Source organism: Antechinus flavipes, chromosome 4 (genome assembly GCF_016432865.1).
Source record: "Antechinus flavipes isolate AdamAnt ecotype Samford, QLD, Australia chromosome 4, AdamAnt_v2, whole genome shotgun sequence".
Classification (NCBI taxonomy): domain Eukaryota; kingdom Metazoa; phylum Chordata; class Mammalia; order Dasyuromorphia; family Dasyuridae; genus Antechinus; species Antechinus flavipes.
In genome coordinates, this window is record NC_067401.1 from 55,749,725 (window position 1) to 55,768,063 (window position 18,339).

At 32.5% G+C, this 18,339-nt stretch overlaps 1 protein-coding gene across 1 annotated transcript in view; it reads right to left on the minus strand.

The window, feature by feature from the left end:
* The window catches only part of STXBP3 (syntaxin binding protein 3), a 59,088-nt gene that overhangs the window by 31,675 nt on the left and 9,074 nt on the right, over positions 1-18,339 (minus strand). Inside the window, exons 2-5 of the mRNA XM_051993178.1 lie at positions 14,925-14,974; positions 14,408-14,489; positions 9,753-9,829; positions 330-408 (exon numbers count right to left, since the gene is read on the minus strand). Coding sequence (XP_051849138.1) covers positions 330-408; positions 9,753-9,829; positions 14,408-14,489; positions 14,925-14,974 — 288 coding nt within the window. The remainder of the gene's footprint in view (positions 1-329; positions 409-9,752; positions 9,830-14,407; positions 14,490-14,924; positions 14,975-18,339) is intronic.

The following is an 18,339-nucleotide window of genomic DNA, read 5'->3' on the forward strand; positions in this document are numbered from 1 at the left end:
TATGATTTATAAAAGTACAACTAACTGAATTATAAGAGTGTAACTCAATAAATGAAGTGTATGAATACAAATAATTGGCTAGCCAATGAATTGGTATAAGTGCATATATCTTGAATAAACACTACAGATAGATGATGAATTGATGTTGGCATTGACTAGCTCTCTACTTCCTAGTTTCATTTGCTAGATCTTTCTTTCATTTTATAATTTATTGGAGAGGAGACAATGCTGATCATATTTAACAACTTCTAAGTATAAAATTTTAAGTGTATGAACAGCAAACTTTGATTATAACATATTAACATATATCTTCAAAAAAGTTTACTTACAATCAGTGAAGTATACATATGCTGCTTTATATTTGCCTTCTGATTTACTTGAGAAATCACGTAAAAAACAATCTACAGACTTAAAAAAAAAAAAGGTTGATTAGGAGTTATGTCATTAAATACCAATGAAATGCTCATTTAATTTCTATTGTCTAACTATGTTGACATTTATAAAGAACCACTTACTGCATGTATACTAAAACAAGAAATTTTGCAGTTTACATGGTTTTCAGCAAAGCAACTTTACCATTTAGAGAAACTTTTTATTCAAATTTATACTTCTCATTTAAATCATAATGCCTGGAAACTAGGATATCCAAAGCATGAAATATATAAAATTGATAACTTTAAAATGACACAAGAATCCATGAACTGATAATTGTACTCATACCAGTGAGAACTAGGAATACTGTTAAACAGATGGCCAAAGACACAGGAAATTATTCTAAAGATTTTCCCAAGGAGTATGAGATTTCCATCCCAGAATATCTGTCATTTATGTAATAATACAATCTTAACAATTTTCTGTGTCATAGATACTGAAGAAATAAAAACAAATCAAAATTTCAGAAAATATTCCTTGATTACCTTTTACAAAAATCATTAATTTGGAAAAGCACTAATGCAAGGATTCTTAACCCTTAAAGGGTTCATGGATAAATTTCAGAAAGTCCAGCATTTGGACAGGGAAAAAAAAAATCTATATTTCAATATAATTTGTTTTCTTTGTAGTTTTTTGCTTTTAAAATTTAATTTGCATAAATTTTGATTTAAAAATATTATTCTGAAAAATAGTCCACAACTTTTACCAGACTACCAAAGAGATCCATGATATTAAAAAGTTTAAAAATTTTACATTCAGGATCTTTTGAAAAAGAACTAGCAGAAGGCAAATATCTTTAACACTTAAAGGTGCTAATTTTCCACACTACTGCAATAGGATATGTGGAGCAACAGGTACCCATATCAGATGGCAGAAAGGTTCCTCTAATAAAATAAAGAATCAGAAAAATGAATGTTTTTAAACTTCAAGATTAAGAAACCATCCACATTGATTAGAAAAATATGCACACCAAAACCCAAAACAAAATGAAACAAACAACAACAAAAAAACACCCTTTAACACAAAAATGTCACTTTGCTTTTATTCAAAAATTGGAGGATCATCGCACCCTCCCCAAAAAGCAGAAAAATAAAGATATTAATTTACTAATAGATAGCTCCAATTATGCAAAAGCAATGAGAAAAAAAAGAACATATTCAAAACCGGCAGAAAAATTGTACAGAGGTTGGAAGAGGGGAAAAATTTCTAAATATTTACTATTCCAGATAAATAAAACCTATTTAAAACACTTGTAGATTGTAAGAATTAAATTGTACTTTAATTTTTAAAGCTTAAAATTACTTTCAAATTGTATTTATTAGCAATTCTGAGTTGATAAAAATATTGCTGAGATCATAGAATCATAAGATTTAGAATTGTAAGGGACCTTAGAGACCATCTAATTCAGTCCCTTCAATCTACATATGAGAAAACCTTAAGGCTCAAAGAAATTAAGTGAATTTTTTTGGGTTACACACATGTGTCATGAGCAGGATTAGAATCTATTTCTTCCTGATAACAACCACTAAACCTCTATTTCTCTATAGTGTACTATCAAATTTTTTCACTGCTCTAATGAATAAATATGTACATCTATATATAAACACAGATAGAAACTGGCACTATAATAAATTGCTAATAAAATGTTCCTAGAAAGCTTGGGTTACAGTATTTCAAGAGCTCTTTCCAGTACTCAGTAGGTTTTTATTATTACAAAATAAATCCCCATAAATCCTCAGCATTTTTATACATCACCAACAAAACCCAACAGCAAGAGATACAAAGAGAAATTCCATTCAGAATAACTGTTGATACCATAAAATATTTGGGAATCTATCTACCAAAGGAAAGTCAGGAATTATATGAGCAAAATTATAAAAAAGTCTCCACACAAATAAAGTCAGACTTAAATAATTGGAAAAATATTAAGTGCTCTTGGATCGGCCGAGCGAACATAATAAAGATGACAATACTCCCTAAACTAATCTATTTATTTAGTGCTATACCAATCAGACTTCCAAGAAAATATTTTATTGATCTAGAAAAAATAACAACAAAATTCATATGGAACAATAAAAAGTCGAGAATCTCAAGGGAATTAATGAAAAAAAAATCAAATGAAGGTGGCCTAGCTGTACCTGATCTAAAATTATATTATAAAGCAGCAGTCACCAAAACCATTTGGTATTGGCTAAGAAATAGATTAGTGGATCAGTGGAAAAGGCTAGGCTCACAAGACAGAATAGTCAACTATAGCAATCTAGTGTTTGACAAACCCAAAGCCCCTAACTTCTGGGAAAAGAATTCATTATTTGATAAAAACTGCTGGGATAATTGGAAATTAGTATGGCAGAAATTAGGCATGGACCCACACTTAACACCATATACCAAGATAAGATCAAAATGGGTCTATGACCTAGGCATAAAGAACGAGACTATAATAAATTAGAGGAACATAGAATAGTTTATCTCTCAGACTTGTGGAGGAGAAAGAAATTTGTGACCAAAGATGAACTAGAGACCATTACTGATCACAGAATAGAAAATTTCGATTACATCAAATTAAAAAGCCTTTGTACAAATAAAACTAATGCAAACAAGATTAGAAGGGAAGCGACAAACTGGGAAAACATTTTCACAGTTAAAGGTTCTGATAAAGGCCTCATTTCCAAAATATATAGAGAACTGACTCAAATTTATAAGAAATCAAGCCATTCTCCAATTGATAAATGGTCAAAGGATATGAACAGACAATTTTCAGAGGATGAGATTGAAACTATTACCACTCATATGAAAGAGTGTTCCAAATCATTATTGATCAGAGAAATGCAAATTAAGACAACTCTGAGATACCACTACACACCTGTCAGATTGGCTAAGATGACAGGAAAAAATAATGATGAATGTTGGAGGGGATGCGGGAAAACTGGGACACTAATGCATTGTTGGTGGAGTTGTGAACGAATCCAACCATTCTGGAGAGCAATCTGGAATTATGCCCAAAAAATTATCAAAATGTGCATATCCTTTGATCCAGCAGTGTTTCTATTGGGCTTATATCCCAAAGAAATACTAAAGAAGGGAAAGGGACCTGTATGTGCCAAAATGTTTGTAGCAGCCCTGTTTGTAGTGGCTAGAAACTGGAAAATGAATGGATGCCCATCAATTGGAGAATGGCTGGGTAAATTGTGGTATATGAATGTTATGGAATATTATTGTTCTGTAAGAAATGACCAGCAGGATGAATACAGAGAGGCTTGGAGAGACCTACATGAACTGATGCTAAGTGAAATGAGCAGAACCAGGAGATCATTATACACTTCGACAACGATATTGTATGAGGACATATTTTGATGGAAGTGGATTTCTTTGACAAAGAGACCTGAGTTTCAATTGATAAATGACGGACAAAAGCAGCTACACCCAAAGAAAGAACACTGGGAAACGAATGTGAACTATCTGCATTTTTGTTTCTCTTCCCGGATTATTTATACCTTTTAAAATTTAATTTGCATAAATTTTGATTTAAAAATATTATTCTGAAAAATAGTCCACAACTTTTACCAGACTACCAAAGAGATCCATGATATTAAAAAGTTTAAAAATTTTACATTCAGGATCTTTTGAAAAAGAACTAGCAGAAGGCAAATATCTTTAACACTTAAAGGTGCTAACTTTCCACACTACTGCAATAGGATATGTGGAGCAACAGGTACCCATATCAGATGGCAGAAAGGTTCCTCTAATAAAATAAGCAAGTAAAGAATCAGAAAAATGAATGTTTTTAAACTTCAAGATTAAGAAACCATCCACATTGATTAGAAAAATATGCACACCAAAACCCAAAACAAAATGAAACAAACAACAACCAAAAAACACCCTTTAATACAAAAATGTCACTTTGCTTTTATTCAAAAATTGGAGGATCATCGCACCCTCCCCAAAAAGCAGAAAAATAAAGATATTAATTTACTAATAGATGGCTCCAATTATCCAAAAGCAATGAGAAAAAAAAGAACATATTCAAAACCGGCAGAAAAATTGTACAGAGGTTAGAAGAGGGGAAAAATTTCTAAATATTTACTATTCCAGATAAATAAAACCTATTTAAAACACTTGTAGATTGTAAGAATTAAATTGTACTTTAATTTTTAAAGCTTAAAATTACTCTCAAATTGTATTTATTAGCAATTCTGAGTTGATAAAAATATTGCTGAGATCATAGAATCATAAGATTTAGAATTGTAAGGGACCTTATAGACCATCTAATTCAGTCCCTTCAATCTACATATGAGAAAACCTTAAGGCTCAAAGAAATTAAGTGAATTTTTTTGGGTTACACACATGTGTCATGAGCAGGATTAGAATCTATTTCTTCCTGATAACAACCACTAAACCTCTATTTCTCTATAGTGTACTATCAAATTTTTTCACTGCTCTAATGAATAAATATGTACATCTATATATAAACACAGATAGAAACTGGCACTATAATAAATTGCTAATAAAATGTTCCTAGAAAGCTTGGGTTACAGTATTTCAAGAGCTCTTTCCAGTACTCAGTAGGTTTTTTTTAAATCACATCATTTGCATTTAATCAAAACTAATTCATAAAAATGTATTGAAATTTCATCAATACTGGCATCTTTCTGTGAAGAACTTTCCCTAATAACACAGATTAATTACTGCTCTGCAACTGACAGTCTTAGAAAGCTGTTACAGGCACTGAGAGGTTAAGTGACTTATTGCCCAGGCTCACACAGATGAACTTGAGCACAGGTCTTTCTCAGTTTTTGACTCTGGGCTATTTTTCTGTTCACTATACCAGGTGTAACAGACATTAATATTAACTAAGAGATATTGGAGAATGGGCCAGGCCAGCCCTGCTTCACATCCTAGATGGACCTTTGAGTTATTGGACAGAACCATCATGACTAACTCAGGGATCAGTAATTTCTCACCTGATAAAAATCACTGGAAATCTATGCCAGAACCTCCTTCTCCTATTATGAGTTCCAGTTGGGGATCTCCATTTCTGAGGACACATGCTTCCTATGCTTCCCAGATGTGCTTTTATTTCCAAACTCTGCCACCATTCTTTTCAGCTTCTTCTGCTTTTCTTCCCCCATTAGAATATAAGTAAGCTCTTTCAAGGCAGGAACTGTTTTTCCCCCACCTTTGTATCCCCAGATGAGCAAATTGCCTTCACATAATTTAAGAAATATTAGTGAATGTGCCCATTGCTAGCCAAGTCTAGTTGCAATCTAGAGATCTGTTTATTTAAATGTCTATAAGGGCTTTTATGATATAAAAAAGATGCTTAATAAAGGTTTGTTAAAATGAATGAGCTAACAGCCCCTACTAAAGATATCAGTTATTCTTAAAAAAACAAACAAAAAAAAACCCACAACTGATTAGACTGAAAACAAGTAGTTGCTATAAGCACTAAGTAAACCTGAAAGATAATTAGAAAATATTGTGAAAAACAAAAATGACAAAAAAAATAATAGAAGCTGGCAAATTTCACTTACCAATATATTTATATATGGATGTATATATGGACATGTAATTCTCAACTCCCTACAATTAGCAGCAGAATTAACCATACATGCTCATCTCTTTTTCCCAAGACTACAAAAGGGACAAATCTGCTATTCAAGGGAAGAGGTGCCTGATACTTAATTTGCTTTTAAAGTAACAAATAAAATCCTGGGTCAGGTTCAAAGCAAATGCAAAATAGTATATCAAAAAGATTAAAGATTCACAAAAATACTTCAGGCAATACTAAAAACAAAAAAAGATAGCTTTTAGCTAAATTTCTACACAGAGGATAATTCATACTTTAACAGAATAAAAATAAGAAATTTTTTATTAAATTTTTTTACATACACTAGTAAATTTGACTTTCATTTTAAGGAGGAAAACATATATAGGGAAGTCAACTAAAAAAAATCTCTACAACTCAGTAAAAATTTAACTTTTGAGATACACACAGAGAATCTCAGAGTTTGAAGTCATTTTCCTAAGTCTAAGATCCATCCCTTACTCTTACTCCAGGACCAAGTATAAAGCCTTCTGTTTGCCATTCAAAGCTCTTCACAATCTATCCCCTTCCCCTGCACCTGTGTAGCAGACTAGATCTCTCCTTGCTCCACCTACCTCTTAGAATCACTGGATTCCTCCAATCAGTCAGGTTGTCAATCAACAAGCACGAATCATGAGCAACATGAGGCACCATGTTACGTGCCATATATAAAGAAAAAGACACAGTCCCTGCCCTCAAGAAACTCACATTCTAAGGAGGGAGAAAACATGCATGTAACTATGTATATACAAGATGCGTGTGTGTATTTGTGCATGTACATGACAGGAAGTGCCTCTTATGAAGCAGTCTTGGAGGAGACCAGTGAAGCTGACAAAGTAGAATAGCAAGAAGTCCAGGGAGCAGACTGAAAAGGACCAGAAGGGGAGAGAAGTCTAGAAAGACCAAGAAGGTTGGAAGAGGTGCTTTGTGTTTGATCCTAGAAGTAACAGGGAGCTTCTGGAGTTTACTGTCTGAAGTGACAGGGGGTAACAAGGTAAGCCTAGAACCAAATCACTGGAGAGAACCATGACCAGGAGGCTCTGCCTGTGGTTATGAGGGCCTGCATCAGGCAGCTGGTGGTGTAAAAAGAGAAAAGAGAAGCTGGGAAAGACCTCATGACAGGATATTTGGGATGAGTACAGTGAGGAGCCAAGATGTCACCATGGCTGGGAGCCTGTGGTTCGGACAGAATGGAGGTGGGCTTCCCAGTATAAGGAAATATGGGGAGACAAAAAGAATTTGGAAAGAAAGATACTAAGTTTTGTTTTGGATATACTGTGAGTGTGAGATGCCAAGGGATGCCATCTGTACAAAAGGCAGTTAATGATAAGAAACTTGAACCCAGGAAAGAGACTAAGGCTGGACATCTGGATCTGGGAATCCTCTATATAGAGATGACAACTGAACCAATGAGAGCTGAATCCCAGCACCAACACTACTGTGGGAATAGTGTTGGAGGCTGGAGGCCTTTCCTGGTTCTTTAGCTGCTAGAACCTTGCTTCTATGATCTCCCATCATTATTCTGCATGTATCTTGTACATATCCACTTATATACACTACCTCCCCCATAAGACTCTGAACTCCTTCAAATCAGGGACTGTTTTTGTCTTTCTTTGTATCCCTAGCACTTAGGATAGTGTCTGGCTTATAGTAAACACTTAATAAATAATTGCTGATTGATTCTTAGAAGTAATTTATCTAACTTACAGATTAACTAGAATTCACTCTACGACATCCCCAGAAAATGGTCATCTAGATTGTTTGATGGCAAACAAAACTGAGAAGATTTCATGACTAGTTGAGGGTCATGTAGCAAATATTTGGATCAGGATCCGAATCGAGGTCTTCTCACTCTAAATCTAACATTCTATCTATACACTATACAATGTTGCCTCCTAGCTTTGGGACTTTGCAAATATGAGACAAATTCTGTCCATATTTTTGTTTATGTTGCTGATATAGAAATGCTAAAAAGTACTCTGTCAAAGACAAATCTTTGGGTATTAACGAGAAAACTGTTCCAAATTTCATCAGAATCATTAATTGTTGTTTTGAGGTTGAATGCCTCAACAAATAAAGAATATATCTAACTATATAAATATCTGTTCTACATTTTTCAATATTTTCTATAAGAAGAGCATGAGAGAATTCATCCAATATTTAAATGTAGACAAACTATATCTGTAGCATCCCCTTAATCTAATAAGCCAATAACCCTGCAAAAAAAGAAACTTAAGTTGTTCTTGCATGGGCAATTTTTGATGATGCTTTCTTGTGATCACTTATTCTATTTCCTTATTAACCCATGCCTAGTAGTATCTTCTAGAATTCTGCCAGGATTCAAAACTGAACCAGCCTGAACGAGGATGACTCCATTCTCTTCTTTTTGAAAACATTCATCCCTCTCGAATCCCGCAATATCTTTCAAAATCTTTCATGATCTTTCAAAAATCATTTCAATGCCACAAAACTGGAGCTTGATGACTTGAACTTATCAAAAAAAGGTAGCTTAGTACTTTCTATTTCCTAATTGTCTTAGACAAATTTGTTAGGCTTTCTCCTCTTCCCCCTTTCTAATACAAAAATAATTTTCCTTAATAGAAAAGAAGAAAGTAAGAATTATATAGTTCCTGTCTTCTCAGCTTTAGTTATCCTCAGGTCTTTTCAACATTTGTTCATCCTTAACTTTAGAACTACTGATGTTATTCTTATAAGGATTATGCCAAACTTTAAAATATATCCTCCATTATTAATCCTTGCTTCTATATTCTGTATGTTTTTTAAAAAATCTAAAGTAGTTGATGAATCTCTTGCACATCTACAAGTCTCTTTTTCTTTCTTGTCCAAATCATTTCTCTTTATATCTTCAAAATTTCATTCCCGAAACATCTAGAACTTTTAAAATCTACTCTAAAATCCAGTATGCCTATCAATTAATTAATCACCAAGTATTTATTAAATGCTTAATATGTGCCAAGCAGTACTGGGGATACAAGTACAAAGAGCTTTTAATCCACTACTCAGTTCCCAATGTTCAGTAGTTCTCTTTCTTTACTGTATGATATTCTTTTATGCTCCAACTTCCTGATGTATTGGATTATTTTCTGCTTCTTACTTAACTTTTTTATTGGGGGAAGAGGGAGAGGCTGTTTTTACCTTCAATCTCTTCTTCCATTTTTAAAGGGCATTTTACCTCTCTGACAACATGAAGAAGTCTCCCTCAATCCCTTATTCCTTTTGTTTGAGGAGGCAGACTAACTTTGACTTTAAGGACAGTCTGCAGTAAACTGGCCATAATGGAAAAGACAAACACAGAACACACTACTTAGAGAAGGGCAAAATCCTCCCTCTTCTACATATTTGCTGGAAGAGAAATTCTCAGACCTCTCTGTTCTTGATAAGCAATTCTGAAGGTCAACTTAAGTTTTTCAGTGGCACATTTTAATGTTTCTGATAATCTTTCATTCCTTTCCACAAGCAAAACTATAAATAAAATGGTATAATGGAAAAAAGCACGAGATTTAGCATCAAAGAACATCAGTTCAAATCATGTATCTGTTATTCATAAACTTCTTGATCTCTGTGACCAAATTACTTAGTTCTTTGAATCTGTTAATCATTTTACAGATAAGGTGATTAAATTAAATGATCTTTAAGGTCCATATAGTTATACATTTATGATCTTTTAAAGCTGAGAAAAAAAAAAGTTAACTTCTGAAAAATTCAAAACACTAACCTTTGACGTTGGGGTGATAAAATAAAGTGCTTTCATTTGTCTGACAGGCTCGCGATTCTTATAAATATTTTCCACAACTAGTTAAAAAAAAAAAAAAAAGAGAAGAGAAATTTTCTATATATGTTTATGTCTACATATTCAAAATCTTAAAAAAAAATAAGCCTCATACTGTGCTTATTTTATAAAATTAGTATGTAGGATATAGTATGCTCACCACTTATATAACTCCCTTCAAAATGGTTTATCTCATTTGATAAATAAGAGCTCTTAAAAATGTATGAGGAACATAACCAGTGAACCATTAGTAGCATTATTCATTCAATAATCCTTAGATGAGACTGCCTCTTCATTATGAAGAAAAGTTAAACAGAAGTAATTTAGGAGCAAGAAAATGGCTTTACCAGACAATGACTAAAATTGCTAAGCACATGTTGATTGCATAAAATATGCCAATAGTTGTAGCAAAATGGGGAGTCTGGGGATATGAAAGATAGTAAAAGAACAATGGGGGAAAAGTACATTAACAGAAAAAAAACTTTTAAAAAAGTTTTTAATTATAACATTTGGTAATGCTGTCTTGAGTAATGATTATGTATCTGAACATCATTTCTAAAAAAATTACTTTATATCATTAAATAGTTTAATACTTTAAAAACTATTTAAAATAACACTTTAATATTGTTTCAGGAAATTTTCATGAAAACTTTACTAGAATTTAGTCAATACATGTTTTCATCAGTCATTCTACAATTCTTTGCCAATGATATCAACTAATGTTAATTTTTAAATGTTTAAATACTTAAAAAAAAAGTTACAAGATTATTTCTTTTCAAAACCATGATAACTTTTAGACTAAAAAGTTTCACTTCCAAATTAATATTGAAAAAGTTTTATGCTGAAATAAGAATACCACACCTTAAAAATATGTCACTGGCAAAAAGCCCAGAAACCTTAGCCATAATTAAACACTTAATCAAACTGACAAGAAAGAAGGGCTATTGTTTGACTTTTCTTTTAAATATGGATATCCGCTTCCCCTCTCCTCTCCTCACCAAGTCTGGAAAAGCAAAATACTAATGTAGTCTGTAGTTTATCTTGGATCCAACCTTTTAAAGTAAAATTGTGGCTAAAGTTACATTATGAGATGAAGAAAGTTTTCAAAATGTACTGATAATTTAATTGGTTATTTATTCCCAATAACTTAATTGTAAAATCATATTTAAGTTCAATATACTTATTTTAGAGAGCCTATTAGGTGTCTCTATTTTAATTTTATGATTGGGAATTTAAAGGAAAATGTTTTGATTTCTGCCTTTATGTTACATTCTTTTATTTGGGAAAGGATGAGTTAGAAAACCACCGTGAAATGCAGTGATAAGTATTAAGAAACAGTCATGGAAATATCTGAAAACTGTTTTAGCTTACATTTTCCACTAACTATGTAAAATGAGTATTTTATTTATTAAATAATATAAATGAAAAATTATGGTTTAATATGTAACAACATAAGGAACAAACTATTTTCTAAGGAAAGTCTTGATGCTATTTAAAAACTTTGATAAATGGCTGGGATGAAATAAAATCCTATTTTAAAGGGCAATGAACAGGCTGAGAGGATAAATGACTTATTAAAGGTCACAGGGCTATTAAGTAACAGAGCTGGCATTAGGACCCAGATGTTTTGAATTTTAGTCAATTGCTCTAATGCTCATAGAAAGTTATGAGCTAAATGTTTAGTTTAAGTACTACAAAATTCTTTATAAATAAATATTTATTTTTTCAGTCAAAAAGAAACTGCTATTATCAGGATTGCATATTAAGTAGAGTTTGCACTAATATTATTGTTTTCAATACTGATTAGCCTTTATAAGACTATCATATATAATTTGAGACCTCACTACCTGAAAATGACATAGAATACTTCAATAGTGTTGAGTTCCATGACAAAGGTAGACTATTATGATTACTTCACTAGGATAAGAAAAGATCTGAAGAGGACTAAATAATCTTACAATATTTAAAACAATATGGTAAAGGTGACTACAAGTTACTAATCTTTATTTTCACCAAGAACAAGAGTTAAGAAGCTTAAAATAAAGCAAGAAAAGAGTCTGAATTAGTATAGAGTACCTAATAATGAGGGCTATTGGATATTCCAATATTTTTCAAGAAAGATTACAAAATTAAGATACTCTATAAGTATAGTTTTATCTGAATTAAGTAGACGTCATAATGCCTTATACTTCTTTGATGATTAATTATCTTTTACATTTTCATACATCAGCTTGTTTATTTAGTATATAAATGAATCAAAGCTTGATTTCCTGAAAAATTTCTTAGCAATTTTAGCTGTCCAAAAGTAGAATGGACAAAAGCATGTAGGATCTTCTTCTTTGGAGGTCTTCAAGCTGAATGGTTTGTCAGGTATGTTATCTTGGAGACTCTTTTTGTCTGTGAGTTGGACTAAAAGAAGCTAAGATCCATTCCAACTCTCAAATTCTGTGTTTCTGAAATCCCGAAGTGTTAATTTTCTAAAAACAAGGTGGAACCGGCTCTTGCATAGAAGCCTATAACATCTCGACCCTGTTAAATATTTTCTATGTGGATGCCTCATTACCATTTCATGCTCAATGTATCTGAAATGAAATTAATCATCTTCTACCCTAAGTACAATATCCCTCCAAATTTCTGTTTCTAACATAGGTACATCATCCTTCCAGTCACCCAAGTTCTAAATCCTGATATCATCTGCTTTTTCTTACATCAACTCCTATAATTTGGCTCTATTCTTCCTTTTCAGATTTTTTTCACATTATTCTCCAAAATATACTTTAAGTTCTAAACAAACTGAACTACTAGCTGCTTCCTCAATTTGAGACACTATCTTTTGCCTTCATGCATATAATTCGGTTGTTCTCCATGTCTGAAACATGGTCCCTCATAACTGTTATCTTTAAGAATCCTTACCCTTTGTTGCTCTGATTGGAAAATAGAGTTATACATTTCTCCACTTAAGGTGAGGAAACAGAACAGACATCTCCTCAAACATTTCTTCATTTTCCCACTTTGCTATATTCATTTTTAACTTCTTTGGGTCTCTGCCATCCCCCTATAAAGGGTACTTCCCCACTTCCTTTAACAGTTAGTTCAGGTAGTACCACAAGAAGTGAAGCCTTCTCAGAAGCCCCTAATTGTTCTTTCTCCCTTCAAATGATGTCATATTATATTTATTTGTGCACATGTTGTAACCCTGGGAGCAAGTAATGAAATATCACAATACCCCCTTAGTAAAGGAAATCTTTTATAGTGATGGACTGATGAGGAAGACAAATGGTAAAAAACCTTAAGAAATGCTTAAAATTGTGTTCTTTTTGGCAATTCAGTATGAGGAAAAGATTCAAAAACTAAAAAAAAAGCCCCAACTCTTTCAAGTAACAAGTGGTGTGCTGGATATTGAGGCCCAGAGCAAAGTTGGAGTGGGCAAAATGTTATTGTTTATCTTTTGTTCTCAAAGAGGACCATGACATCAGGAGGTGATGCTATGACATGCAAGTGAATTGGATTTAGGTGAGAGAAAGTGGGGCAAGGTCACAAGCCTCCCACTCTCTTCTGGAACCAGTATACAGGGACTAGATACAGATTAATCCAAGTGGATTTCGCCCTAGATGAGGTGGGAGACCTTGGCCTTGTAAAGCTAAGGTTTTTAACAGGTCACAGACTGAGGCAACTGCCCAATCAGTGATTAAGCTTAGGTAAGAAAACTCGGTAAAAATAGAGCTATTATGGATAGGATTCTTAGGGAAAAGTAATCAGGATTTTAAAAATAGTGCTTGGAAGTCTTTTTGAGAAGGACCATAAACAGAAGTAAATGCTATAATCTAAAATGAGAAATAGACACTAAACACAGAATTTTCTGCTTTCCTTACGGATATTTGGGGAAAGAAACAGGTTAATTTCCACCTGCACACAATACTTTCTGGTTCAGAGAAATTTCCTGGCCTGAGCAATGAAATTATGGAAATTGTGATCTTGAAGAATGAGTAATGGGTTTAGTTAGAAAACCTGGGTTCAAATGTTGGTTCTGCTGTTTGCTGAGTGAAGCTGGGTAAGTTACTAGTCTCTCTGACTCTCATTTTCTTCATTTCCAATTAATGTCATTTGGGCCCATCCTCCCTACCCAAACACAACCATCCCCACACTTAGCTACCACCCATCGACCCCCACCCCATCCCCACACATACACTCACCATACCCCCTCCAGTCCCCTACACTCTAACTCCCACATACACCTCCACTCACACCCCACACCCATACTCACACCCTCTCACTCCACTGAACCCTTCCTTATAACAAAGAAAAACATGTATGCCAAATCAAAAGACAAAGACCTGAGTCTGACAATGCACTATTTCTTCAAGTAAAAAATTAAAATAGACACTACTGTACTTGTTCAATTTTGAGTATTAGCACAGATACAGAATTATATAAATATCAAATCTGATTATTGTTAATATGGTGAAAAACATGCCCTTCTTGATGATTATCAATCTCATAAAAAACTTTAAAACTTTCAAACTTTTGTAGTAAGACCCAGAAACCTCTCACATGTCTCCCAATAATCAAAGTGTACATCAACATTATTAGTGAATACTTACCAGTTATACCCTCTGCTAGAAGATCTGTCATTTTACAACATGATGCCAAAAGCTTAGTGGTAAATTCATCTAAAAGCATTATCTAAAAATAAAAGTAAATTAAAAATTAAATAACTTATGACTAGTAATACAGGATCAAATATTTTCCATTAATCTTATCAACAAAATTCATATAAACTTATAAAAGCAAGTCTTCTTTGAAATATAATGGGAAATTACAATGCTGGAATGAAATTTATAGAGCTCTGAAAACTAGCTTTCTATATGCTTGACAATACAGCCTCTGTGAAAGTGAATATATTTATATTTTTCCTATTCTATGATTCAAGATGACTTAAAAATGGTCATTTTTATTTCCTTACATTTCATATGTGAAAAAAATCACAGCACTTTGTACATAATGAACACTTTTTTAACTCATTCAAACATACATTTTTGCTTATGTTTGGCATTAAATTCCATTAAAAATATAATTGTCAGTTGCAGACACAGTATTGAAAAAACATGCAATTTTTACCTTCCATTCTCCTTCCTTTTTACAATCATCAAGTACTGTTGTTTTTATTTCTGAAAAGAAAAACATAAATTAAAGAATTCTTATTTTGTTAAAAAACTGATTATACAGGTACAACCTATATCACTGCCTGCTACCTTGGGGAAGAGGGAGGAAAAGAAGAAGGGGAGAAAAAAAAATTAAAATTCAAAATCTTATAAAAATGAACATAAAAACCATCTTTACTTATAATTGGAAAAATAAAATAACATTAAAATTTTTAAAAGATTGAAAAAATTTATATTTTAACAGTTAAAAACACTAAACTCACTCAAAAAATGGTTCCCACAATATAGGAAATTGTTAGTGTAGCTTAACAATGACTTTCTAAATGGATTATTGATTCATTTTATTTTTAGTTAAATCATACTTTCAAAGTTGTAATCTGTTACTAAAATAGTAAAATCAAAAGTAAGCAATTAAACCTGGAAAATACTTGTGAAACTATCACCTCATCCCATTTTCCAATTCTCAAAGTAAGAATATTTGCTTTAACAACAAGATTATGTGATGATCAACTGTGATGGACTTGGTTCTTTTTAAAAATAAAGTGATTCAAAATTTAAAAAAAAAACAAAAAACGAAGTGATTCAGGTCAATTCCAATAGACTTGTGATGAAGAGAGCCATTTGTTGCCAGAAAGAGGACTCTGGGAACTAAAAGTAGATCACAACATTATATTTTCACCTTTTGTTGTTTTTGTTTGTTTGTTTTTTCTTTCTCATTTTTTTTTCCTTTTTTTGATCTGGCTTTTCTTGTGCAGCATGATAAATGTGGAAATACGTTTAGAAGAATTGCACATATTTAACTTATATTGGACTACTTGCTGTCAAGGAGAAGGTGGGAAGAAAACGAAAAAAATTTGGAACATAGTTTTGCAAGGGTGAATGTTGAAAACTATCTTTGCATGTATTTTGAAAAATAAAAAGCTATTATAAAAAAATACAGATGGAAACAAAGAAACTAATTCCAACAAATCTAAGCTATTATAAAGTACATTTTCAATTATACCTTAAACAAAACATCATTATAATTTTCAACTGACATTAGCATTTTAAAATACATGCATTGTAACATTTGAATTGGAAAAAGGCTACTGGGAAAAGATTGAACTGGGAGACTTGGGTTTTAATTTTAATTACTTTTTAATAGACAGTAAGAGATCTGAGGCAGTTTCCTTATTTGTAAAATGACAATATCTTTCTATTCCCCAAGATTTTTGTGCGAATCAAATAAGATGTTTTGTTATGTTATGTATTTTTTTCCACTTCACTCAAATCTTTATTATGATTAAAACCTGGATTCAAAAAATTATGATTGCCAGGTTTCCAATAGTAATGATGTACTTGGGTGATATTGGAGAGAAGCCAGATAGACTTGAAAATGTATGCTAAGGCCCTGTTTGTAGTGGCTAGAAACTGGAAAATGAATGGATGCCCATCAACTGGAGAATGGCTGGGTAAATTGTGGTATATGAATGTTATGGAATATTATTGTTCTGTAAGAAATGACCAGCAGGATGAATACAGAGAGGTCTGGCGAGACTTACATGAACTGATGCTAAGTGAAATGAGCAGAACCAGGAGATCATTATACATTTCGACAACGATATTGTATGAGGACATATTTTGATGGAAGTGGATTTCTTTGACAAAGAGACCTGAGTTTCAATTGATAAATGACGGACAAAAGCAGCTACACCCAAAGAAAGAACACTGGGAAACGAATGTGAACTATCTGCATTTTTGTTTTTCTTCCCGGGTTATTTATACCTTCTGAATCCAATTCTCCCTATGCAACAAGAGAACTGTTCGGTTCTGCAAACATATATTGTATCTAGGATATACTGCAACATATCCAACATATAAAGGACTGCTTGCCATCTAGGAGAGGGGGTGGAGGGAGGGAGGGAAAAAAAAAATCGGAACAGAAACGAGTGTCAATATAAAGTAATTATTAAATAAAAATTAAAAAAAAAAAGAAAATGTATGCTAAGATATAAATATAAATAAATGGCTGAGGACATGCCCTCCATTAATTATTTAGAGGGTTAAAGTGGGTATGCATTTAAATGGGCAGTCCAAAGCAGTAAGTACATAGTAGGGTATAGGAGAATTAAACCCAACTTTATTATTTTTTCAAGAACTGCCTAAATTCCAGGCAACTATTATGTTTTTCTAATTATAGCTGACCACAAAATAGAGAAAGCATCTAAAATGACATATCTTTAAATGGAAAATAAATAAACACATACATATATTTATATGGGGAGAGAGGGGGACCCAATACACAGAGGAAGGAAAGGAGTTAGAATTAACAGATGGTAGGTAATATAAGAGGCTGAAGAAAACAGTTAAGAGTGAGCTGTGAGTAGAAAAGATCTGCTTCCTTTATCTTATAGCAAGAATCTGTAATACAAGACTTATCTTGCTTATGGCAATTGTTGGGAAAACTGCTGCAACTGTTTCTGCTGCTGCTATGGAGACCAGCAAGACTTAAACTGTCTATGGTATTATGACAAGTAAAAGCCACAACTAGGTTTTATGAAAGCTAGATTAGGATATAAGTACAGCCTATTTCCAGATCAGTATGTCCCATTTCTTTTATTGTTTGATAATGTGGCATTGGGCATAAAAATGAATGAACAGAAATAAATAGGGTTGCATAGAATGAGTAGGCTTTGTGGTCTATGTTGCAACTCACAAATGGATGCAAACATAAGCATAATTATATTTTTTATTCTGTGTTAAAAAGTTGCAAATTTTTGTGTTAATGTATATTGTTTCTGTTGTTACTTTTATACTGTATATGGCATACTATATAATGCCATTCACAGTTCAATAGTTGTGAAAAACATTCTAAAAATCCTATTGATCAGAGCAGCAAACTTCTAGATAAAGGGGCTTTTTCTGGTCCTTGTGAGAAAACACTTTTCCTGGTCAAGAGCCCATTATTCCTTATGTCATAGTTCTAAAACCAAATCCCATTTTTAAACATTATCTATTTAGCCACCTGTTTGTTTACTTCCCTTATCTTTCTCCCCCTTTTCAAGACTCAATCTTCAACTTTAAAGGAATGAAAACACCACTTATGTCCCCATTTTTTTATCTTATCTAAGAAAACTGAATTGTTCTACTATGAAATTTATCAAACAACTATCACTGGTTTCAGTTGGTAAAAACAAGTAAAGCTCATATGTAAGAATAGCCAATTGTAATGAGTTAAAGTTTCTCAAGGATGTAATGATTCAAAAGAAACATCTAAATGGGTGAGCAATATTTATGTTGTTATCAAAATGCTTTTTTTTATTATAAACTTTAAAATATTTTTATATCTCTATCTTCTTTGAGATTTTTTCAGTTTTTAAATATCCTTCTTT